Source organism: Arvicanthis niloticus, chromosome 12, assembly GCF_011762505.2.
Source record: "Arvicanthis niloticus isolate mArvNil1 chromosome 12, mArvNil1.pat.X, whole genome shotgun sequence".
NCBI classification, from domain to species: domain Eukaryota; kingdom Metazoa; phylum Chordata; class Mammalia; order Rodentia; family Muridae; genus Arvicanthis; species Arvicanthis niloticus.
Window position 1 is genome coordinate 43037923 of NC_047669.1, and position 26743 is coordinate 43064665.

At 41.3% G+C, this 26743-nt stretch overlaps 2 protein-coding genes across 2 annotated transcripts; both read right to left on the minus strand.

The window, feature by feature from the left end:
* Nucleotides 1-240: 240 nt before the first annotated feature.
* On the minus strand, nt 241-3628 carry LOC143434017 (bacterial non-heme ferritin-like). Its single transcript, XM_076911186.1, has 4 exons — nt 3512-3628; nt 2305-2448; nt 1162-1284; nt 241-558 (listed from the first exon to the last, which is right to left on the minus strand). Exons 1-4 carry the CDS (start codon nt 3611-3613, stop codon nt 379-381), a joined length of 549 nt encoding a protein of 182 aa, XP_076767301.1. The 5' UTR covers nt 3614-3628; the 3' UTR covers nt 241-378.
* Nucleotides 3629-20745: 17117 nt separating this feature from the next.
* Nucleotides 20746-23743, minus strand: LOC117717620 (ferritin, lower subunit-like). The gene is made up of 4 exons (XM_034514866.1): nt 23648-23743; nt 23078-23227; nt 22121-22267; nt 20746-20973 (listed from the first exon to the last, which is right to left on the minus strand). Exons 1-4 carry the CDS (start codon nt 23741-23743, stop codon nt 20746-20748), a joined length of 621 nt encoding a protein of 206 aa, XP_034370757.1.
* Between the last annotated feature and the right edge of the window lie 3000 nt (nt 23744-26743).

The window sequence follows — 26743 nt, forward strand, 5'->3', positions numbered from 1 at the left end:
TTGTACTTAAATTTGCCCTAATTTTTATCCTTTGAGAATTTCAAATATAACATTTTCATCATATCCACCCTCCACATCCCTTCTTCCAACTTTTCCAGAATTTACCCAATCTTGACCGTTGCCATGTGTTTGTGGACCATAGGACAGGGTAGCAGATACCTTTTAAAATGCTTAGTATACTAAATAACCCTCAGGAAGTTGGTTTACAGTAACCTTTTTATACATAATTATGGTGCAAAACAGATTTATTTTTATCAATGAAAACTAAAAAGATGAAAAGAAAAGCATTCTTTAGGCAAAGGAAAATGACAAGACATTAACTTACTGATCTATATAGGACTTGAAATAGAAAGGTTTTTCCTATTTGCTATCACTTGGTTATCTCCTTCGCCTCCTTCGAGGTACAACTTTCTGAACTATTTCAACATCCTCGTCCTGAAGCAGTATTTCATCTTCATCCTCCTGCTCTTCTCTCGGGTTCAGCTTATCAATTTCCCGTACCAAACAGTCTTCATCCCTTCTCTGTTTAAGTAGCAACTCTTTTGTAAATCTTTCTGTCTACATAAATAAAATAGAAAGGGACTCTCATTAAAGACCATATATGCATTGAGAGGCAGTTGACCCAGATCTTAGGCCATGAAGCAACAGTGATCAGACCATAGCAGAAAAACATCTCCAAGCTCTATCAGACCTACTAAATCATATCTGCATGTTCAAAGAGACCAGGTGACTCATATGCATATTGAAGGTCCCACAGAGAACAGATCAAAGATATTTAAAATCTCTAGGAACCCATAAGCACCTATTTGCAATGAGTGATGGATAATACCAAAGGTGTAGATCACCTTAAGGAACAATGTTCTACTGTCCATCTTTTCAGTCCTGTTTACTTGCATCATATGGAGACTGACTAGATGCCTAGAGCCCATTTTCAAACACTTAGATGCAAGTGCTCTGCATAAGGCTCAACCCTTTCCATCTCCTTTGAGTCCCTTGGTGAGAACATTGTCTAACTGAGATGGAGAACATTTTTGCTACAGCATTTTCTTCATTTTGACTTCCTGCCCTGTATGGGCTTAGAGAAGGCCCATCTTGAGCCAGAGTGCTCACCAACTAGGGGGAAGGAATCCCAGAGGAGATCAGATCCAGTTAGCTACTTACACGCTTATCTTTAATATTTAAGGCAAGCTCAGACAGATTTTGCAGGGTCTTGGTTAATTCTCTTTCCATATTTAGAACAGCCGTCAGACACTCGATACATCCCTGGGTGTCTATTTCAGGTCTCTGTTGGAAATGAACAGGCAGTCAACTTACTACCTCAGGTAATTTCTATGTAAGATGGGGAATAGGTTTGTCGGTGAGAAGGCTTTTGAACTTTGTATAGGATAGTGGAGTCAGCTGAGAGTCTTAACGACTAATACCTGACTCACCTGCAGTCATTTTGATCAACTGATATAGGCATTAATACCTTTGACAAATTCCATTGCTACGTAGGAAGGGTACAGAGGTCAAATAGTACAGGTTAGTAATTATTCCACTGGTTTTGAAATTTTATAATGTTAATTCAATTTGATTATATATCAGGTATGTACTTCCTTTATTTTTTTTTTAAAAAAATGCACCTAAAACATTACAGATAGGTAGATGCAACAGTCTTTGGGTAGCCCTGGCTATCCTAGAGCTTGCTTTGTAGACCAGGTGTGCCTCAGACTCAGACAGATGCCTCTGCTTGTGTCTGCCCTCTAAGTGCTGACACTTAAAACTGTGCCATGAGCTAGGATATGGCGGTCTTAACTGAAGATCCGATAGTTTCTCTAGAGTATGAGCACTCAGTGAGAACAACGAAGACAACCATAATGAATTCCTGAGGGTCTACCTACATTTTCTGTGAACTGAAGAAGGAGACTAACAGCTCTGGGGGAACTCATGAGTGCTCTGCTTCTGAGCTCTCCGGAGCATTAGGAGCACCTGAGGCATTTGTTAAAACACAGCTTCTTGGCCTCACTCACAATCAGGTTTCTTGGGCCAGGGTGAGAGCCATAAACTTGACTTTTTCATCATTCACATATGATGCTGGTGCTGCAAATGCAGAGATCTCTGTGGCTGGCTCATTGGAAAAAAAAAAAAAAAAAAAAAAAGACTAGACAGGTATTTAGTGTACATGTTTCAGCCCTGAAGCTATTGACTCATGTCCAGTTACTCGGAACACGAATAACCTAATTATTAAGTTTAAATAGCAAGCAACTATATTTTACATTTAGGAAAAAGCCCAAGTAAAACTTGTCAAAGAAGAATTACAGTCACCTGGATTTCCGGAATGTAGACCTTACTACCTCCTTCGGTGATATATTTCAGGATGCTTTTGGCATAGAACCATTTCACTATAGCCTTGTCCCGAGAATATGCTCCAAAACCAATCGCTGTCATTTCACTGCTATACAAGCAAGTCTAGGATAGAGGTGAGAATTTAGGAGAAGGGAGAGAGATAACAGAAGTTAAAACTTTGGGTAAGAATCTCATGAAAATAGTTTCCTGTCTCAGTGGTCATCTAGAAGAGGTCTTTGATGTTCTGAGTGTCTTGTTTGTCCTTTGAATTCTAGAAGTTTCTGTCTTCCTGAACCCAGGATGCCTCAAAGAGCAGTCACCCAGAGAAGTTCCTAATTTTTTTACAGTATGGATTTTCTATGGGTCAGACCTGTTAACATTAGTTTTCATCCATTAGTTTAACATTAGTTTCATCCATAACAGTTTCATCCATTGACTGTATAGATCCATGACAGAAGCCTACCACAGGGGGCTGGAGAGACGGTTCAGTGGTTAAGAGCACTGGCTTCTCTTCCAGAGGACCCTGGTTCAATTCCAAGCACCCACATGGCAGCTCACAACCATCTAACAGTTCCAGGGGATCTGTCATCCTCATATAGATATACATGCAGGCAAAACACCAACCAACACACATTAAAAAAAATTTAAAAACAGACAAACATTACCAGAAGGCTAGGCCTTTAATCCCAGCACTCGGGAGGCAGAGTCAGGAGGATTTCTGAGTTCAAAGCCAGCTCTTGTCTACAGAGTGAGTTCCAGGAGAGCCAAGGCTATAGAAAGAAACGAAACCCTGTCAAAAAAAAAAAAAGAAAAAGAAAAAAGAAAAAAAAAAGAAAGAAAGAAAAAATAAAAGGCCTAGCACAAATTTAGTAAAAAGCTAAGAGCAGATTTATCGTACTAATCCTGACATATTGATGGTGATTATGAAATTGCATTTTGTTATTAAAGGGCTTATTCTGCTACCACTGGCTATTGCTTGGGAACCCAAGTAAAGAAGTGATTCCCCTTCTTGTAGTCTACAGTTTGCTATCACAGTGATAAATCACCAACGCCTCACCGTTGAACTACTCTATGTTAGAGATGACGATATGAATGTTAGAGACCCAATGACAGGGCGTTAGTAAATGTATCATCACCCAGGTCAGAACAAAGTCCACCCACCCAGTAGCCCAGGAGCCCTACTAACCAAGAACAAATAAGCATCACTGAGGTTCATATGGATACAGGCAATTCGATGAATAGAAGCTAAAATCTCTTTGGGAATATGCTTTCTTCTCTTAAGTCCCATCTCGGCAACAGGAAAATCCAGCCATAAGATGTGCTACCCACTTCACTGGATAGGCTCTTAAATACTAAGGAGTGGATACAACCCACCCCTTGTAACAAAGTGAAATCACAGCCACCTGAGCCTGCAGCTGCTAATCTACCAACAGGATATTGTGTTTGGGTAAAGAAACCAAATTGAACAAAGAGAGAAAGTATTGGAAGGAAATTCAGGGCTTTGTCTTCTTATTTTCTCAATGGTCAGTCCTTCTGAAGGGTAATTCGAATTGTTTTTAGTTTCTCAGTTTCTTTGAAAGGCTTTCAAGGAAAGCCTGCTTGATAGACCTCAAATCTAAGGAGCATGTTGAAAACACTTATTTGTAGGAAACACTACAACCCCTTCCCTCCTTGGACATAATTGAGTTGACTGGTTGAGTTCTTGCCTCCTTCCTTAGTCTTTCTTTCAAGGGTCTCTTCATGGCTGGGCATGTACAGATTCCACCATTCTTACGATGACAATGCTGAAAATGGGGTGCTTGTAGGAATGTACTGAGTCACTGTTAAAAATGCATCTGACCTGATAGTATAGCTTAAAATTCAGGGCATGCAGAGATGGCTCAGCAGTTAAGAACACTGGCTGCTTTGGGGACAGGACTGTCTTGTCTGGCCTTCTGTGGGAGAGGATGTACCTAACCCTGCAGACTTGATGCACCAGGGTGGGGGGATAGCTGAGAACCCCACTCTCAGAGGAGAAGTGGAGGGGGGGACGGACTCTGTGAGGGGGACCGGGAGGGGGGCATCCTTGGAGATCTAAAACGAATGAATGAGTGAATGAATAAATAAATAAATAAGGGGAAAAAGCACTGGTTGCTCTTCCAGAGGATTTGGATTCAATTCCCAGCACCCACATGGCAGCTCACAACTGTCTGTAATGCTAGCTCCAAGGAACTGACACCCTTACACAGACATACATGCAGCAGGGAAAAAATTAAGATCTCAACTTTGAGCTAACCCTTGTCTGCTTGAACTGAAAGGAAACAGCATCTGTCTAGGCAGGTGCTACCCGGTAATCCACGCTATTCTGGAGGGTGAGCAGCAAATATCTTGATTTCGGAGACAGTCTTAAAGGAATAGCAATTGCCTCAAAGTCCACCCCCGGAGGGTGGTGAAGGGCAGAAAAAAAACTCTTTGAGGGAGAAGCCAAACTTTGAAACTTGGACGAAGTCAAACAAGGTAGTCTTAAAGAACTGATCAGACAAATGTTTCTTGACCCAACAGACTCCAATCGAGTCGGTGATTACTCCTATAAAGGAGAGGTGGTTTCAGACAGTGCCTCGTTTGCCGGGAATTTTGTTCAAACGCAGAAGTGTGGTTGGCGGAGCCTGAGGCAGTGCATTTCTAACCTGCTGTCAGGTACTGCCTGTCCAGGGACACACCTTGAGGAAAAAGATTTTAGGAACATTCCTGAAAAGCTTTCTGTAAATTCTGCAGGGCGTACGTAGCACAGGTGAGGATCGTTGAGTAAGGAGGGAGAGAAAAGCATGCTCCAGAGAGCACTGCACAGGCTTGGCTTCCCCACGTGGCCACACTCTCCATGGCGACATGCCTGGAGATGGAGTCGTGCTAGCGCATTTTGGAAAAGCTGGGCTCTAGAGTTTCGAACAGGCTGAGAGTATGACACCTGTGCAGATTGCCCGTTGTTGTTTTGAATGCTATATTTGGTTTTGTTTCACTGTATGAGTGTTTGCCTGTGTATATGTAATATGCACTGTGTGTGTGCCTAGCCTGCGAAGGTCAGGTCACAAGACACCATTGAATTCCTTGAAACTCTAGCCAGAGTAGTTGTGAGCCACATGTAGGTGCTGGGAACAGAACTGAGGGCGTCTGCAAGAACGGCAAGTGCTCTTAACCCCTAAACTATCTCCAGCTTCCTGTACGGCTTTTGCTTAGGTGATACGTGACCACAGTTCCTCTTCCTCAAACCTTGTGGTTCTTTTTTTGTAAGATCAGCATTTTGTGGACAATGGTGACAAGTTTTTACTGTCTAACCTACAAGTCAGTAAATCTGAAATTCATGGATTTGTTACTGGAATAATCTGGGAATTTGGATATTTCTGGGTGGTTTTAAAGATCCTTTCTTGTAAACATTCTATGACTCTATACTATACAGCCACAGCAGAGAATTGAACGTATATTTATGAACTCAGTTTTGTTCTTTTAATTTGATAGAACTAAGGATTTTGCTATCTTAACACCATTCATACCACACACACACACACACACACACACACACGAATGAAAAGAAACATATCACATCTTCAGTAATTACTGTGCAAATATGGCAGATTTACAGTGTCTTTTTTTTTCTTTTTTTCTGTCTTCCAAAATGTCTACATAAAACTTTTACTACAATTATACATTTGTGTGTGTGTGTGTGTGTGTGTGTGTGTGTGTGTGGACATGCCATGAATGTCAGAAGACAACTTGTGAGAATCAGTTCTTTTCTTTTACCTCATGGGTCCTAGGGCTCAAACTCATATGCCTTTGCCATTCCCATAGCCCTGTTAATTTTTTAAATAAATTTTATAATTTTCTATAATTATAAATTATACTGTATAGTATAAAATTATATTTTTAATTATAATTTTATAATTGTATTTTTAATCTTTGACAAGTGAACATGTATGTATATGTAGTGTGTATGTGTGTGTGTGAGTTTTGACATGCATGTGCTATGGCACCTCTGTGGAGGACAACCCCTGCTGGTGGTCCTCACCTTCGACTTGGAGATGGAGTCTCATCCTCACTGCTGCCTTTGCCGGGCTAGCTGGGCTGCCAGCTTCCACAGTCTTCCTGTCTCCCATCTCCTGGTAGGACAGTGCTGGGATTCCAGATGCTTGTGGTACTGTGTGTGTAATGGGGATCAATACTCAGCATGTCAGGCCTGTGCAGGAAGCACTTTACCCATCGGGCTATTCCCCCAGCTTTACTTACTATTTTCAATCAATCCATAATTATGCACAGATTTATGGGACATGTGTGATATTTTGACACAGACCTAAATCGAGTAACGATTCCACTGTGGACAATTTGGCTACAATATTTGTTACAAAAGAATCTTCTTTGTTTGAGTCCTGGATATTTCCCAAGGCTGGGAGAAAGAAGGTAGAATATTCTTCTAGTAGGTTCTGTGTCTTCTCTTACTCTGCATTACACTTCAGTGGGCTCTCAAATGCTTGGTAGACATCCTTCCTTATTCATCTTCTTTTCTGCTTTGTTCGCCTTTCTTCCTTTGTTGTTTGTCTGACTGAATGACTACTCAGTGAAGAGCCTAGAGTAATCCCAGGCCTTGGTCTGCCACCGCCACCGTACTGCATGTACTCAAAGCTCCACATTCTTTTCAGTAGCAGTAAAAACACCTGGCCTGTGTAAGTTCCATGAAGGTTGAGATAAGAACACTCCCTTACCTGTACCAACACCGTGGGCTCTAGAACTAACCCTCATTTTACGAATTTCTTCTTTATTATCCCCTGAACATCTGTCTGTGGGTTTGTGCTTCAAAAGGAGACTGCTCGGGCGGTGGTGGCGCACGCCTTTAATCCCAACACTTGGGAGGCAGAGGCAGGCTGATTTCTGAGTTCGAGGCCAGCCTGGTCTACAGAGTGAGTTCCAGGACAGCCAGGGCTACACAGAGAAATCCTGTCTTGAAAAACAAACAAACAAACAACTCCCCGCCCCCCTCCAAAAAAAGGAAACTGCTCATGCCCTTTGGAGGTCGTTGTGTCAGCTTCCGGGACTGACCGCGACCCTAACTGGTTAGAAGCATTTTCCCGCAGTGAAAAAAGTTGCTTTGGGGTTATTTTTGACATGGCGATCCTTTCCTCATTATTCACACACCCCGAGAATCCAACATTTTGGTGCATTGGCCAGGCATTGTGCAATTTGAGGAAAAGAGACCTCAAGTCTCTTGGCGACTTTGTTCTTTTGGTCTTGACCGATCCATAAGTTTTCTTTTGGTGCCCAGACAAATTGGGGGCTCAACGGAGAACAGGCGGACTCGCTATTGATCTCAGAACTGGAAGAGCAGAAGAGATGCCTCGACCTTTCCTTGAACCATTGGATTGTTCATTTGAAACCCTTCAGGGCTGGTACAGGTCCAACAACTGTTCACGGACTGATGTTCAGTGCTATCTTTAGAACTTGGTTTTGTTTGTGTTTGCCTCTGTTTTCCTTGTGTTTTCTGGTGCCTCTCTCCTCTATTGTTAACTCCTACACTATGGGATGTCTGGGTCCCTTTGGTGGGACATCTGAGTCCCTTCCCCCTCTTCCCCAACTCTATTGGTTGTCCTTGGCTTGCCACTCTGTCCGAGTCTGTCAATGCGTGTCTGCAGCTTTGTTTGTTTACATGTTTGACTGTTGCTCTGTGTTTCACATTCAGAGAAAAAGCAGTTAAAACATCTGCTGGCCTTTTTGTTTGTTTGTTTTTGTTTTTTAAATTTTTTTGTTTTATTTTTGTTTATTTATTTTTTAATTTATTTTTTATTTATTTTATTTTTATTTTTTTATCTGCTGGCCTTTTACTCTTTGACTTAGCTTTAACTCATTTCAAGAGTTTTTTTTTTTGGGGGGGGGGGGAAAGCAGCTGACCACAAAAACTGACAAAGTGGTACTGCTCTTGGAGCCTTGCCCAGTGGCTGCTTGATCTGTAGAAGCTGCTTTTAAAGGGGCACCTGCAGCTTCTCAGCTTCTCAGCTTCTCTGGTAAGGATGCTGTTGGCTAATCCTGCTACAAAGCCTCTGCACCTGTGAAAATTAGATTCAGCAGGTGACAAGGTGCTCCTCTGTTGAAATTACAGCTAGAAGTAAGGAAAGTTTTGTCTGTCTTGTTTTTACATGTGTAAGTGTATGTGGTCACTGAGTGTTTGTTTTCAACTGATCTTAAATGTATAAGTTTACTATGTTCTACATGTCTTGGTAAAAGAACATGAGATTGAAAGTCTCTCAGCACCCCAAAGACCCATTAAAGATAAGACTCAAAGGCTAACAACCTCTTATTGGTTTCTCCTTTCCTTAGCCCTACTGTTCCTACCCCCGCCCCTGCATTCGCTAGGTAAGTCTAGTCCCTCTTCTCATGGTTTCCCTGGATAACTACTCCAGTCTTGGCTAAATAATGGCTGAACCATTATTCTCTCTGCTTCTTGCCCTGATTTGTTGGCCCTGCTTCAAAACCCCCTCCTCTAGTTTGCCCAGTCCTGCAATTCAGCAGTTAAACTTATGGTACTTAAGACCCTATTTACCCTCTTGGCCAATGACCGGGACCTTGAGAAAACTGGCAAATCAAGGATTTTATTTAGTTACAAATTAGGGGGGGGGAGGGGATGAAGAGCCCACAGTAATTCCAGGCATTGGTTTGCCGCTGCCATCTTACTGCCTGTCGTCAAGCTGCACATTCTTTTCAGCTGCAGTAAAAACACCTGGCCTGTGTGAGCCTCACAAAGCTTGAGTTAAGATCACTGCCTTAGAATATCCTTGAGCTTGTACCAAAACTGCAACCCTCCATCGCCTGGGCTCAATAACTAACCCTCAATTTATGAATTCTTTCTTTATCCCCTGAACATCTGCTCGTGAGTTTATGCTTTAAACAGGGACTGCTCACACCCTTCCAAGGTCATTGTGTCAGCTCCTGAGACTGACCATGACTGTAACAGGTTAGAAGCATTTTCCCACGGTGAATAAAGTTGTTTTTGATTTATTTCTGATTGTAGTGGTCCTTTCCTCATTATTCGCATGCCCCGTGACCCTAACACTAAGGACCTCTCCCGAGGCTCAGAAATTAATTTTCCTGCTTGACTTAGTCTGTTATTGAAGTTTTCAACTTTGTGTTTTGAAATTTCCATTTACTGATTTCTTAACTCTGGGATTTCTGTTTGTGGTCTATAACTCTTGGATTTCTCATGTGGAGCATGGATCTTATTACCTCTTCCATGCATTTTATGTACTGTGTTTTAAATGAACTCATTTAAAAAATCATAGTGACTGTAAGAAGCAAGTTTTATCTGTAATTTTTTTTTTCCTGGTGCATGAAAAAGCCTAGGCTTAGACAGGTAAAGTCATTGCCTGAATTTACAAATGACCAGGCCAAGTTCAGGGTGACATTTAGGCGGTATGAAGCAACTTCAGAATCATGTTTTTATAGGGTGAACTAAAATGAACATTCACCTGCCCCTCCCAATTGGAGCTATTCTCATAAAAATACACACACACACACACAATCTCACAATATCTCACAAGCCGTGATTCTGTCGCATTAAGAGTCGAGAACTAGTAGGTGTGCGCCCTCTAATGGATGCCCACAAGCATTACACAACGGTTGTGGCTGCTCCTGAACTTCTGCAGATCTGTGTTTGGTTTGCTTTTTAAACGTACTCCTTATGCCAGAGCCAACCTTTCTGATGCGTGTTCACAGCTGTATCAGTATAAGTATAGGTGACTTCCACATAAATCACTGAGCAGTGACTATTACCCTGAATTTGCTTTTGTCACAAAAATCTATACAATGAATATTACTGAGTTTTAGGTGTTCTGGGAAATTCAGTTTGCATATTAAAAGTCCTTGCTCTATGTGACTGCAGGCTTTTCCATCCGAGCTCTTGTTCCCGAATAGTGACTCAGAGGTTTGTTATTTAGGAATAAATGCCTAGGCCATATGCTAGGTTTGTTCCTGGACTAGCTTGCAACGTATATTAACTACTTATACTAGTCTATGTCTACCACATGGCTAGTAACCTCACCTCTCATCAGTTTCATACATCCAACTTCCTTAGAGTCTGGGTAGAGAATCTTCCTGTGAGAATCTTCCCAGAGTTTCTCTCTCTCTCTCTCTCTCTCTCTCTCTCTCTCTCTCTCTCTCTCTCTCTCTCTCTGTGCTGGATGTCCCACCTTCTAATCCTGTCTCAGCTCATTGGCTACCAGCTTTTTATTGACAGGTGATGCTTCCACACAGTACACAAGAGGTTATCCCTACAGCTCCAACACGTTTGGCGGTCAGGATGTAAGTCTGTAGCCTTTGTGTATACCAGGAACGAGTGGGCCTCACCACGGCTACTCTGAAGAGGTGGACTTCCTTCAGCACAACTACAGTAGCTCACTGAAGCACTTATCATCTTCAGCATGGCCTTTCAGATTCTATTTCTGGGTCTGCAATGTCTGATTTAATTCCTTGCCTTTTGTCTGTACCCCAGACAGGGGAGAAAAGGCCAGAAGAAAGCATTGCCTGCCTCTAATTGTCAAACCAAAAAAAAATTGTGTGGTGACACCACACAGATTCTTCCACATCTTGCCAATTAACAATGTCTGAGAGGAAGCCATTTGCCCCCATTGGAACTTTAAGAAAGGACTGTTGTTAAAGGGAGAAGAAGTAATAGATTGTAGGGACGAAATTGCCTCTACCACATCACGCTGTATATTTGCATGTTCTAATGTGAATTTTCTATGTGCCGATTGTTCATAGTTTATTAAGCTAGAAGTGTTAGCTATCTCTATAATTACATTTAATGAAGTGGTAGGGTTCTTATTGAAGAGCTATTGATCCTTGAGGGAACCCTGTTTTCTTTGTTTGAGAGGCCTTCATGATAGTCACTTGAGTAATTATGACTCTAGATAACTTAAAAATCTGTGCCAGCTGTCATGGTATTGCTGGTTTTCTTGTGCACAAATTGTAGTTTGTTACCCTGCTTTTAATTGAATGTCACCAGTCCTCCCCCAACCTCCGAGAACAATGTACAAATGTCAGTTACCCATTGCACTCACTCTGTGCATTACAATGAGCTTATTGTGAAAGATACAAACTTTATGTTTGTATAGCTCTTCAGTCCACGGGTCACCAGGGAATAACAGTGTGTGCAAAGTTCACTCATCAGTCCTGTCACTTTTAAAGTAAGCGTCTAGTGTTTGGCTACTGTTGCTGTGCTGTTCTGTTCGTGCTCAGTGCATAAATGCATGCGGCTGTATTATGTCTTTGTCTCCCAGTAGTAGATTAATGTGCCATTTTTTATAAAAAGAATGATAGGAAGAAGGAACATGAATAAAAGTGAAGGAAGGAAATGGAAAATGATAATATTGAGGGGTGAAATTCTAGTCAACCTTAAATTGAGTTATAGAAGATAATAGAATAAATACATCTATCTATCTATCTATCTATCTATCTATCTATCTATCTATCTATCCATTTAGTCAGGGAAGCAGGGCCAGGAGTGAACTTGGGTATGCATGTGTTCACATAGAATGAACACATACAGATGTATTATTATGTAGAGTGACAGAGACACAGTAAGACACAAAGAGGGAGACTAAGACAAGGAAGAGGGGAGAAGGGATCTTTATTTTAAGGACTTTGAGGTCTGGCAAGTCCACAATCTCTAGGGATGGGGGAAGGGCCAGCAGGCTGAGGAGCTAAGGAGAGCATGCCCTGGTTGAAGTGTTTTTGCAAAGGGAATTTGTAGTGTCCCTTCTTGCTCAGGAAACAGTCTTCGGGTGATAAACAGAGGCTCACTATCCACATTATAAACTTTAAATTTAAATTTAATTTTAACTTGAATTTTAAATTTAAATTTAACTTTAACCTAAAATACAACTTAACAGGAGCATACAGGATAAGGTTTGGCTAAATATCTAGGCAATATGATCCAACATGGATTCACCAAATTAATGACCACAGGCTCTTACCAAAGGTCAACTCTTGGGCGTGCATGAAGAACCTGTTTGTGTTACATGAAGGTGGGATAGACAGGGTAACACAAGACTAAAAGTAAAAAGAAAAGAAAAAAATCAAAAGGCCATATTGAAAGACCTATCAGAATATTTCAGAGTCAAAGCCCAGGGAATCTATTCTTACACATTGATCCACTTGTAAAAATGAGTGTGACAACTCAGCAAAGGCCAGGAAAGATTCCTGCTCCATCTGTGGCATACATAGTATCTTAGTCAAGGTTTATATTCTTGCACAAAACATCATGACCACGAAGCAAGTTGGGGAGCAAAGGGCTTATTCAGCTTACACTTTTTCACATTGCTATTAACCACCAAAGGAAGTCAGGACTGGAACTGACACAGGGCAAGAACCTGAAGGTAGGAGCTGATGCAGAGGCCATGGAGGGATGTTACTTACTGACTTGCTTCCCATGCCTTGCTCAGCTTGCTTCCTTATAGAGCCCAGGACTACCAGTCCAGGGATGGCACCACCCACAATGGGCTGGGCCCTTGCCCATTGATCAAATTCAGAAAATGCCTTACAGCTGGATCTCATAGAGGCATTTCCTCAAGGTAGGCTCCTATCTCTGTGATAACTCCAGCTTGTGTCAAGTTGACACACAAAACCAGCCAGTACACATGGTAAGAAAAAGAAGGCAAGCATGGCTCAAGTCATTCTCAAAAGTGCAGAGAAAACATTCTAACAAGATAATATTTTATGTACTTTATCTTCACTCATAATTTACTATAACTTTGTTCTTTTATATTAGCAAAGCCTCTAGATGGGTCCAGTATTTCCCATTGACTATTAAGAATAATATGGCTTCTGCTTGAGAGTCATTTTTATGGTCCTGGAGAATCATGCAAAATGAAGTCATGCACTTGCAGACAAGATTCTTAGGGCTCAAAGGGGTTGTTGCTACTGGTGAGCCGTGGGGGAACTGGTAGCTTCTTTGTATCCCTGAAGTTCCCAGTAAGGGGAATGTGCTTATACATATCAATGACATGGCATTAGTGGCAACTTTATGCCAGGTGAAAGGCAGAGCAATAAGTATAGTAATGTTAAGAGAATTAAAGACAAGCTCTAGACTTGGTCTCCTCTAAGCCACCCAAGCTTCAGTCTCCTCACTTACCATGTGAATATAACTGTGGTGGCCCCCTGTGCTCATAAAGTTGATAGAAACTAGCCCATAGAAAGTGCTGATAAAAAGAAAATCAATGATTCTGGGTTTAAGTAGATCAATGGTATTTGCCTTGTGGTGTTCTCATAACATTAAGTTGCAATTGAGGCTATCGCTTAGCTTACACAGGGCATTTATTGCTCGGAAAAAACACCAGAGAAAACAACTGAGGGGAAGGAAAAGTTTATTCTGGCTCTGGGTTTCAAAAATTACGGACTGTGGCTGTCCAGCAGGAGCTGGACACATCATATCAGAAGGAGAAGGAAGGAAGAGAGAAAGGACCAATGAGGGAAAAAAGAAGGGAAGGAGGGGCCAGGAGACAAGACAAATCTTCCCAGACTACATCTCTGGTGACTTCTTTGAATGCAGCCTCATCACCTACTTTTTACCGTGTTCCTTTGAATAACACCCTTAGGAGACAATCTTTTGATGAGGGTAGAGCACTGGAGGGTTCTATCACTTCTCAAGGACCATCAACTAACAACCAAACTCTCATTTCTGAGTCCTGAGACATCTCATATTTAAAACAATGCATATGAAAAACTTCATGGATTCTGGTTACCACGAGAGTGAAAATCTGAACAAATACTTGGAGCAAGAGAGAGAGGGGTCTCTTGAAAAGACAGATACTGGGACTGGATGTGGCTATTTTATTACTTCCAACCCTCTTTTTGTCATCTTGATGATGCTTCTAGATGCTTGCTGAGTGGAGCCTCCCTGGTATAATTCAGAAAGAGAAGAAAACAAATTGTTGGTCACCCATGAGGTCTCTAGACTGCATATTCTTATTTAGTTTTCCTGTATTGTCTCACTTCTTTCAGCAAAAACAAACAAAAAGTACTGATCATCAACCTCCAGTAAATGACAGTACCATAACTCCACCCACTCACTGTGTTCTGAAACTCCTGCTTCAATGAGAGCCAGTCACTACATAGACTTTAGCACCCAGACTTTTCTTGTTTATTCTCTTTCGGTTGGACAGTGAACATTTTCCCCACTGAACCTTTTTCCTTTTTAGTGCCATCTTCTGCCCCACTCCTGTGATACTGTAACAGAAGCCCCAAGGTTTCTTGTATTCTTTAAGATTATCTGTTGTCCTATGTTCTGACGTTGAACTCTTCATCAGTTGTTCTGAGGAAACCCAAGTTTTCAGCACTGTGAGGCTCATTTGAACCTGTCCTGTCCTCCTCTGGGGTTTCATTTGCATTTGTCAGTCAGTTCAGTAAGTCTATAGTAAGACAGAAGTGTGTGTTTGCTTTTCTCTCCCTCTGGATTCATTCTGAATACAGTTCTGAAATCACCTTTCATGGTAAGTAGACAAACGCACAAACGGTAGTATAGGTATTTGCTGAAAACCATGAGAGTGAATTCTTGACTTCTACATATGAAAAGACAAAGATAAAATATCTTTCATGTGTATTTTCCAAGACAGTAAAACAATCTACCAACTAATGGAATAAGACTAAAATATGGGTGTCCCTCTTGGAAGTTACTATGGTTTGATTGTGAAATGTCCCCGTTTTAGGGTTTTACTGCTATGAAGAGACACTATGACTACTGCAACTGTTATAAAGGAAAACATTTAATTGGAGCTGGCTTATGGCTTCAAGGTTTAGTCCATTACCATCATGGTGGAAAGCATAGCAATGTGAAGACAAACATGGTGCTGGAGAAGGAGTTGAGCGTTCTACATCTGTATCAGCAGGCAACAGGAAGTCAATGGTCCACCAGGCAGGTCTAAAAGCTTCTGAGACCTCAAAGCCTGCCTGCAGTGACACCTCCTCCAACAAGACCACACCTACTTCAACAAGGCCACATCTCCTATAATGCCAGTTCCTATGGGACCATTTTCATTCAAACTACCACAGTCGGACTCACCCCATCGACCCCCCACCAACCCCCAAGCTTTTTTTTTTTTTTTTTTTTTTTTGCTTCAACAGTTAGTTTCCAGTTGGTTGTATTGTTTGGGTGAAAATTTTCGACTTGTGATCTGGTTAGCTGAACAGGCCTTGTGGATGGGGATGCAGGATTATAGCTAATCCTTGTTCAGTCCCAAGTTTTCTATTCCTAATAGATATATGAGCCAGATACCATATATTCCTGCTACCAAGGACGGTCACTGTGAACACTGCTATAGCTTCCCACCCTGAAACTGCGAGTCAACATAAATTTATCCTTCTCTAAGTTCTTTTTGGCGTGTATTTTGTCACAGTGACAAGAAAAGCAACTGATAAAGGGGACAATCTGAAACCCCAGGGAGATGATTCAACTCACACTAATTGGGCTATTTAAGGACTCAATTGATCGACAGCTCTTTTGAAGTGAGACTGACAGGTAATACACCATTTGTTCATGACCAACTTTCGTGACTTGTTTAATGTTCAAAAGTTATATTTTACTAACTTTATAATAGCAAAGGGTATTTGCTTGTTTGTTCCATAAAAAATAGATCCATGAGATTTCTTTTATGAGGCTTTAAAAAAAAACTTTATTTCCTTCTGGGTGGTAGGGAGACATTGAACAGTGGGGCACATGGGGTGTGTGGAAGAAAGGAAGAAGAGAAGAGGAACAAGAGAGTTAGAACATCTATGGATGTGACATTCCAGGAAAAGTGCACAAGGACTAATAACCAGGGTTGTTTCTCAGAGGTGTGGGAGAGTATTAGATAGATTTGGTTATCAAGATGGTACATGCATTCAATCCCAGCACTCAGGAGTCAGAGGCAGGCAGATAGATTTCTGTGAGTTCAAGGCCAGCCTGGTTTGCAAAGTGAGTTCTAGAACAACCAGGGCTACACAAAGAAACCTTTTCTAACCCCCCCCCCCCCAAATAATTGCTATTTGAATTAATTCCATCCTATGAGAATAATCAAAAGGGAAGTTTTCTATGAAAAAGAAAGGAAGGAAGGAGAGGAGAGGAGAGGAGAGGAGAGGAGAGGAGAGGAGAAGAGAGGAAAAGGAAAAGGAAAAGGAAAAGGAAAAGGAAAAGGAAAAGGAAGAAAACTCTCATTCAACAGGCCAGAGAGTTAAGAGTTCTGAGTGCACTCTACCCTCACAGAGGATGTGGACTCTGTTCTCAGCACCTATATCAGGCAGCTCATAACTGCCTGTACCATCAGTTCCAGGGTATCCAGGGCACCTGCACTAAAGGTATACATAGCCACACACACATGCACACACATGCACACACATGCGCACACGCACACACACGCACACATGCACACACATGCGCACACACACAATTTTCAAATGAAAAATTAAATCTTAAAGTTGAGTGCCATCAGGAGCAGAACTCTTCTCAGTTATGCCTTAGCTAGGGCACAAGGGTGAGCTGGTGTGGTGGTTACTATTCTTGGCTTGTCAACTTGACTACATCTGGAATTAACTAAAATCCAAGACTAGGGGGCACACCAGGAGAAATTTTTGTTTAATTTGGATGTGCCTCCTCTTAAGCAAGAGGTCCTAGACATTCCTAATAGGTGATCAGCCTGACCCTTCCAGGAGTGACAATCCTCATCTTGCCTTTCCTCCTACGGATTGGTACATTACAGGAACAGAATCCTGCCTATCAAATGCACTAGCCTCTGCCCTCATGTTTTCAAAATGCAGGGCTGAGGGGAAAAGAAGACAGGAAGAGGGGCCTGGAGTGTAGATGCTTGTTTTCCCTGGTTATAGGTAAATAAATGTAAGACACATGTGGCAGCACTTTTCAATAAAATAAGCAATTTTATTTGATTTTTCTTTAAAAATGTATTTACTTATTTGTTATTTATTTATTCATCCATCTATTCATCCATCCATCCATCCATTCACTCTTCTGTCATATATTACATCTCAACTGCAAGTTTCCCTCCCTCCTATCCTCCAAGTTTCTCTCCCCAACCCTGTCTTTCCCCCAGACCCACTCCTTCTCTGTTTTCCTTCAGAAAAGAGCAGGCCTCCCAGGGATGTCAACCAAACACAGCATAACAAATTGAATGAAACTGGGCACACACCTCATATCAAGGTTGGAACAGGCAACCTAGCAGGAGGAAAAGGGTCCCCAAATCAGGCAAAGGAATAAGAGACAGCCTGCTCCCCACTCCCACTATTAGAAGTCCCACAAGAAGTCCTACCTACACAACCATAACACATATGCAGAGGGCTTATATCAGACCCATCCAGGTTCCCTGATTGTCAGTTTAGTCTGTGAGCCCCTATGAGCCCTGGTTAGTTGATTCTGTGGGTTGTGTTCCTGTGGTGTTCTTGACACCTCTGAATCCTACAATCCTTCCTCCCCCTCTTGCAGAGGATTCCCTAAGCTTCACCTCATGTTTAGCTGTGGGACTTTGCATCAAACAGACACATCAGTTCCACATCAGTTGCTGGAGGGAGCATCTCTGATTATGCAAGACTCCTGTCTATGAGTATAGAAGAGTATCATTAGGAATCATTTCATTGACTTTTTTTTTCCCCAGCTGCGTTTAGTTCTATCCTAGGTCTCCGGACTAGCCAGGCCTCTGGTTCCTGGCCCTCTAGGCAGTGTCAGACATGGACTCCCTCTTGTGGCATGAGTCTCAAGTCGGACCAGTCACTGATTGGCCACTCCCACAAATTATGTGCACCTTTACTCCAGCATATCTCTCAGGCAGGACAAATTAGAGGTGGAAAGTTTTATGGCTGGGTTGGTGTCCCAGTCCCTCCACTGGAAGTCTTGCTTGGTTACAGAAGATGCCCAGTTCAGGCTGCATATCCCCCATTATTAGGAGTCTTAGCTAGGGTCACCCTTGTAGACTCCAGAGAGTTTTCACTGCAAGGTTTCTACCTCACCCCGAAGTGCCCCCACCACCCCAGTTCCAGTTGTCTCTTCCTGTACCCTCTCGCTCCAACTAGATCCATATGACCCCTTCTGTTTCTATACCCACTGGCTCCCTGCCCTCACACAAGATCTAATCTATTTCCTCATCCCAGGGAGATCCATGCATCCCCAACTTGAGCCCTCCTTGTTACATAGCCTCTCCGGGTCTGTGAATTGTGGCATGAAGGAGAAGCAATTTTAAATTTCACTTTATCTTTATTACCTAAAAACAACAAACTCACCAGGCCAGGACTTTGTTGCTGGCTTAGTGAAATAAGCCTGCTGCTGTTCCTGTTTTTAAAGTCATCAACTGGGCAGTATTAGTCACAGAGCTGGGATGTGGACTTGATCCAGACAGTTCATTCCCTAGGGTTTTGTCAGGAGCTCACTACTTAGTGCTGTTTGTATTCTCTGTTGAGATCCTTGAGCAAGCAGTGCCAGGGCCCAGTGTCATATCCAGGCTCTAAAGGTACTAAGGCTGAAGGGGTACCCCTTGGCTGACATACAGCATCTTCAGTCTGCAGGTCTTGAATGAAGATGTAAGGCTTGATGGCGGATGTGTCTCTGTGTTATACTTTTGCTCACATGTGTCTTCACAAACACAACTTTGTTTTTGAGGTTGCCTTCAAGGTTGTACGTGACAAGGCAGTTTTTCTTAATTCTCTGTGGGGTTCCACAGTCCACTTGAAACTCTAGTTCCCAGTTCTCTTCCTGCCAACCTACCTCTCTGGGCATGATGGATCTCCATTCCCTGGTTCAGGCAATCTAGGACAGGTGCAAGTGGAGCTGAAGCCAGATTACAGCTGCCAGAATGCCTGACTCAGCTCCTTGGCCTCATGCTAGCAGCTACTCCCCTAGCTGAGTGAGTACCTTTGCTTGTTTAATATTTGTAAACATTTATGTATGCACCCATGTGTATGTGTGTTTCCGTAGGGGAATCAGTTATCTCCTCCCACCATGTGGATCTTGATGATGGAAGTTACATCCCCTCCACTTGCTGAGCCATCTCACTGGCCCCTGAACATTGCAGTGTGTGTATGCATTTTGCTACCAATTTAGGCACCTTGACCATCTGAGTGTCTTCATTAACCATTACCTACTACAGAAAGACATTTTTCTGACCAAGGCAGAGAGCAACACTAATCTATGGGTATAAATATAAATACTTAGAAGGCAGTTTGATACCATGCCTCTTTAGAAAATCAGTAGTAGTAGTTTCTATCCTTACCTAGAGTCTACAACCATCCCAGCTCTAGACCATGTGAGTTCTGGGATTGAACCCAGGTCCTTTGGAAGAGCAGCTAGCATTAACCACTGAGCCTATCTCTACTTCCTATCCTATTGTCTTAATGGATTGTTTCTTACCCATCAGCTTTTATGTGCGTGTGTTTAAAAGGTGTTGATATTACAAAAATAGAATATATAATCTGAACAGGTGCTGTTCTATGTATTTCATGTGTATTTTCTTAAGAGTGCTTAACAAGAGGACTAACCTCATATGTTATTAAACTCAGTCAATAAAGAAGTAAAAACCTAAACCCACAAATTCAGAACTGACAAGGTTCAGAGTCAGAATATACACGCTATAAAGCCTCCTATTTCTGCACTAGCTTCCTCATTAGCCATGGGAAGTCCAGTTTAAGTTTACACTCTAATTATTTGCTCCTGAAAACAACTGCTCCAGTAGCTGCTAGTTGGCTCACTGCAAGGGAGCAGGGGAAGCCATATGCCGGACTGTAGTGACTTAATTGCCTCTGTTTCATTCCACCCATATCTCTGCTTATGGAAAGGCACCGATGGCATTTGCCATCTGCTGCGCATCCTTCAGGTGAGAGGCGTTCCTTCTACACGAACAACTCTTGTTTTCAAACTGCAGTTATTTGAAAACAAAACAAAAAAAAAAACCCAACCAAACAAACAAAAAAACAGAATAGAAAGAAGACCAAAAAAGACAACAAAAAAATTTCAATTTAAAATACATACAGGACTAAGGGCAGAATATGGAGATTCGAACTTTTACCGCTGGCTGGAGAGGGGACTCAGATATTAAGGGCATTGGCTGGTCTCCTAGAGGACCTAGGCTTGATTCTCAGCACCCACAGGGTAGCTAGCAATGCAGGCAAAACATTCATACACATAAGATTAAAGTTTTACCACACAATTCCTACACAATCACTTGTATTTGAATTCCCCTAATCTTGATTGTCACAGAATGTTTGAGAACCGTAAGTGACAAATTTAATGTACTTGATACCCTCAGGATACTTTTACCAGTCCCACAGCTGTCCCTTCTCATGTATTAAACTCTTAAGCACATGCATGATGCAAAACAGATTTATTTATTTTTTTTATCCAAACAGTGAACATTAGGGAAATGGAAAAGAAAGGCGCCTTCAGCAACTGGAAGAGGTGGAGGAGGTGCTGAAGTCACTGACTTTATAACATCCAGTATGCTGCTTCTTTAGCTTCAGAGGTCTCACTACACCTGATGTGGAAGGTTTTTCAGTCTGGGCTTTCTTTTCTTCCTCCATTTCAATTCTTTGCTCATAAGAAAGTTGCGTTTTTATATTCTCTTCATTCTTTCTTTGTTTACGGAGGACCGATTTTAGAAATTTTAAGAGCTAAAACAACAGGAAAGAACACTCATTAGAGGACTACCGTATCTGAAACACACGAGGCGACATGCCCAGATTGTTGTCCAAAACACTACAGGTACACAGAATCTCAAATTCTGCCCAAACCTACCAAATCACTCCCTGAGGTCACCGAGAAGGACCAGGCAATTCATATGCAGATTGAAGGGCCAGGAATGCAGATCAAAGACATTCAAAACCTCTGGGTGAAGCAGGCACTCAGCATACCTGGGTACTTCATAGGAGGGTAGTTTTTTTTTTTTTTAAGAAACACATGCTTCTCAAACCCCTTAACTTGAATCACATGGAGACTTTGACTAGATTCCCAGAGCTCATTTTCAAAGACTTAGATGTTCCGGACTAAAACTCAGCTATTTTCATCTCTTTAGAGTCCCTCAGTGAGTTTATTGTCTAACTGAGATAGAGAACTTTCCTGCTAAGGTGATTTCTTCTTTTTGGGTTCCTGCGATGCTCTGGACTTGGGGAGTGAGTTCTACATTGCAGAGGAGAGTTCATTAATAGCCAGGAAGATTTCATCAAGACTATAGTATAATAACATCTCAAATGGTACCTCCCAACTGGCAGTAGCATTTTCTGGAACTTAGTCCAAAGGCAAATTGAAGATCTATGCAAAGCATATCAAACAAGACACACTGTGAGTGGATGCCAGCAGCTTTTGGTAGTGAGCTCTCCAAATATTTCGGGAGATGGATGAGCCTAGGCATTTCAGAACCGAAGTTTGCAAGCTGACACCAGACCATCATTTTTGTATAATTGTCCAGGGCACATTACCTCTGAGAAGTTTGTCCCATAATGTGTTGTCATCTTAATAGGGATTAGTAAGCTCTCTAACCTCTCAGTCCCCTGTCACTCTTAGCAGCAAGTTTCTGCCCTTCCTTGTGGATAAACACACACATAATGTGAATACTTTTTCCGTGAAATTATCTACACTCCTGATGAAATACCCAGCACGCTCTAAGTGGGTGGGTACCTGTATTCACCTAGAGGTTTTGAATGTTCTTGATCAATTCTCTTGGCCTCTCAGTATGTATATTGTACTTCTACCTGCCCATTCCATAGGAAAATTGCTGGGAAAAAAAAAAAGAAAGTGACACGGTGAGACTCAATTGCTTACATCTGATTCATGACCTGCAGCAGCCTTTAGGTGTAGCAGGATGCTGGTTAATGTTTTTTCCATTTCCTGGGCCAATAGTATGGCTTTTACAGGTGTGGTTATTTCCTTCATATCAGCCTGTTGGGGAGGAACAGACTTGTTAATTTTCTTCCGCAGAACAGTAATACATTTTGCATTACACGTAGGATGAGACTTGCACAGTCCGAAACTGGATTGCTTTGGAGTCTGCTGTATCTGGGTGGTTCACTTCCAAACACTGATGTAATTGAGGGGACATGTAAAGTGAGCTTCGGGATTATATATTTACCTGCAGAGATCATTTTTAATGTGCTACAGATTAAGGACATGGAGGGTAAGTGGCCTAGGTATATATTCAATTATTCCACTAGCTCTGGAATTCTATGGTGAGAGCACCATTTCTCAGTTTCAGATATATCTTTTTATAAAGCTTCAGTTACAAACAACAGTGACATTTTAGGTAACTGGGCAGATAATATCCTCAAGTTTCAGACCATTTGCTTTGCATGTCTCCCTAAGAAATAAGGCAGAATAAGACACTGACAAGACAGATAATAAATACTTGAATCTGTGGATAAATTAGTGACATGAAAGAGGGTGTTAGTGAGTCTGTAAATATGCTGTTTCTCTGTCTATATGACATCTGGATCAAGTTAGGATGGCATAAAGAACTTGGTAACACACAACTGCAAACAGACAAATAACTTGGTTTTGGACTGGGGTCTGGGAATTTGCATTTCTTAGGATCCTCAGGTGGAGCTAGTGCTGTTGATGCAAGAAACAGCATTCAGTGACTAAGTTTCATCTCAAAGGTACACATGCTTACTCTTGACCTTAGTTACAAAGAAGGCCATCTAACAACATGAATAAACAAAGATGTCAACCAATTGTTTCCTAGACAAGGCCCTGCAGAGATGATCATAGCAGAATTATAGTTACCTCATATGTTGGAGGGCTGATCCTATTGTTACGTGTCCAGAGACGTTTTAGGAATTTATCTGCAGTTTCCCTCCTATCGTCAGCCAGGCTTTCAAAGTATGAGACAAAAGGAGGATTTTCCTTACCAGTGTCAACGATGAAACTGTGGGCCTAGGATAGAAGTGAGAATACGAGAACACTGGAGGTGAGGGAAAATTATTTTTGTTACTTTACTAACACTTTCAGTCATTAATTGTTAAATTCAGGACAGAGGCACAGTGAAAGTTTCATTAATCCCAACATGTCTACATTTAAAACAAAACCACATATTGGTATGAACCCACTTATTCTGCCTCCCCCTGCTGTTTATTTGGGGGGACTCACTGAAAATGTCTTTCTCCTTCTCATAACCCATGATTAGAGTTCTAAATCAACAGACTGCAAAACATCAACATCCCAACCTCCGAGTTGCCGTTTTGCCTAATATCAGATTGCCGATGTAGCTACAAACATTTCTACAGGCTATCAAATCCATTGTCACCCAGATGAGAGCAAAATCCCCCACATAGCTGCTGAAGAGTCCATACTAACCATTGCTAAATACACATGGGAGGTATGCAGGTGGTAAGCCACAACTTGGTTCAAAGCCTCTGTGCATTCTTCAGAAAAGGCTTCGTAGGAAAACATTTCAGCGTTAGGGGAATTCAACCATAAAACAAGCCTCTCACTGTTGTAGAGTGCTTCTTAAATCTGATATGTCAGCCTACTTCTAGCAACAAGGGGAACTTCCTCCCAGCTGTGACTAATAGTAACTAGCCGACCAATAAAGACACCGTTTCTCAATGAAAGAATGACTCTAGTCAAAGGATACCGGAAAGAGATGTCTGTGGGAGGAGCTTTTCTTTCTAATTACCTTCATCTTCAGTGTTCTTGCTCATATTTCTAAACGTGATTAGAGAAGGCTGATATACTCTAGGATAGTGAAGTAATGTAATTCATTGCCTTCACTCACTCCTCTCCTTTAAAACCTATGATGGCAGCATGCTGGCTGATCTCTACTTGGTCTTAAATCATGTCTGGATGAATACAGATGGAAATAGCATGTGTCCGAAAGTGCATCTCTGTGAGGCGGTGAGGGGCTTAGCAGCCTCCAGAGGGAGGAGGAGTCCTGTTAAGTGAAGGAGCTACGCTTTCAGGACTAAGTTTCACATACAAGGTCATCCTAAGGAAGGAATGATTACAAAAATGTTACTTCAATTGTTTCTTTTGATCCCCGATTCAACACTGCCCTTGTCCCAGTTGAATTATGCTTCCATTTTAGAAAGGAGAGGCGGTTTAAGACAGTGCCTCTCACACCACAGTTTGCATAGGAATCACCTGGGGGCTTTGGTTCAAATGCAATACTCTGATTGGTGGAGCCTGACACACTGCATCTCTAACCTGCTGCTGCCAATGCAGGGAGACCTCTTGAGAGAAAAGATTATAAGAACATTCTTGAAAAGCTTCTAATAAAATTCTGTAAGGTAGAAATCACACTGCTGGTGATCTTTGAGGAAGGAGAGAAAAGGGGATGTTCTCTAGCAGCTATTGTGCTGCCCTGACATGTCTGGATTGTCAAGATCTCCATGGTAGAGTCCTTGGAAAGCAGAAGTGCTAAGACATCTGAGGATACTGGACTCTGAAAGTCAAAGCAAGCCAAGGGGAACGAACATAGTAACCATGAAGATTGTCCACTGGTTTTGCTCACAGCTCAGTAGAACAAGACCACAATTCATCCTTACCCAGTTCATGACACTTTTCAAAAGATCAGAATACTGTGTAAAGAATAGGGGCTAGTGATAAAAAAAAAAAAAGTGTGGTTTATCACTCTCAATATGATACAATTTATATGAAAATGAATCAACAAGCTGTAGATTTTATAGAAAGATTGCATGAACACTTGGACATTTCTACATGGTCCCTAAGATACTTGCATACAAACAGTTAATGATTCTATCATTTCTTTTTTTTTTTATTAGATATTTTATTTACACTTCAGATGCCATCCCCTTTCCCCATTCCCCCCCCCCTTAGAAAACCCCTATCCCATGCCCCCTTTTTCTTTTTGCATTTGTACATTTTTTTTAAATAATGTTAATCATAAGCGTTATAAGTTTGGAATTGTTCAATCAGAGGTGTAACCCACTGACCAACCTGGATATAACAACTATCTTTGACTGGTGGAGATACATGAATATCTGCCTCCCTGTCTCCCCCCTCTTTCTCTCTTTCATCACCTATTTTCTCCTATCCTTCTTCTCCTCCTCTTCTTACTCCTTTTCTTCCTCTCAGTACTCCTCCTACCTTAGCTCCTCCTACACATCACCCTTCCTGTTAAAATGAAACTTTTCTCTCAAAATACAATTAGAGCATAATTATGCCAATTTGTACCAGTGAGGTACAAGATAGTCCTAATACCCAGTCCATCATTTTGTTGACTAACCAGCACCTCTGTCATCTATCCTAACTAAAACATTTAGTTCTGAACCTGGCTTTAGGATGAATGTCAGCTGCCGACCATCCACTCAAATCTTTTCTCTTATGGTAAATAGCTATAAGTTTTCAACCCCGTCAGAAATCCAGAATGACTGAGTTAACTATAATTGTGGGAAGCACAAAGCATAGCTTCTAAAACTTAGCCAATTTATAGAGACCTTTGAACACCTGAAAAGCCCCTATACTACCGAACGTTAGAGCATCAAATCTTCAGCCTTCTGGCCCAGAATCATCTGACAGACCTTGGTGATGCAGGATTATTAAGGACTGATTACTCTGTCTAGACAGATATAATCAGTCGACTATTCTGCATGTGTGTCCTTTTCTGGACAGTAATTTGTCTGTATCTATCATTTCTTTTGTGACAAAAGTTGAATATATGTATCTATATTCATGTATATGTATGTATGTGTATATATATGTGTGTGTATATATTTGTGCATATATGCATATATATGTATATATATGTGTGTATATATGTATGTGTATATGTATATATATGTGCATTAACATGTATGAATACTAGCTCTATCCAGTGGTTAGACATTACTAAAAAACACTTAATATTGCACTTTAACTATTTTGAAAGAGCTTCAGTGACTTTTTTTCCATTTTTTCTTTCTATATTTTTATAGCTTTTATAATTTTTTTTTATGATAAAGGAACATAACAGAACGGTTGTAGGGAATTATTCCAATATCATTCCCTAATGGATGTTAATAAACACATTTATGACATATTCTTTTTCTAATTGGAAATGGAAAGCATGATTATTATAAAATATTCCAACATTACAGAAATATATAAGGTAGAAATTAAAAGTCCTTCTGCAAGCACTTTGGCTATAATATATCTTTTCAAAAATATGATTTCCTTCAAACTGTTATATTTTGGGGGTTAGCCATTGGATTAGCATGTGAGATCAATTTTGTTATCTAATATCCTTGTATCGTCATCACTGAAATGTGTTAAAAAGAAAATGAAGAAGGTTTTGTGTGTATATGTGTGTATATGTGTGTTCTATAACTCCTTTTAAATTTTTAAAAACTTAATCCAAGTACTTGCGTTTTCAGTGTTACTCTCCCTTGTCATCTCTAATGAAGAAGAAACAAGGGGTGCTTTCCACATGGGAAGTCCTTATCATTAAGAATA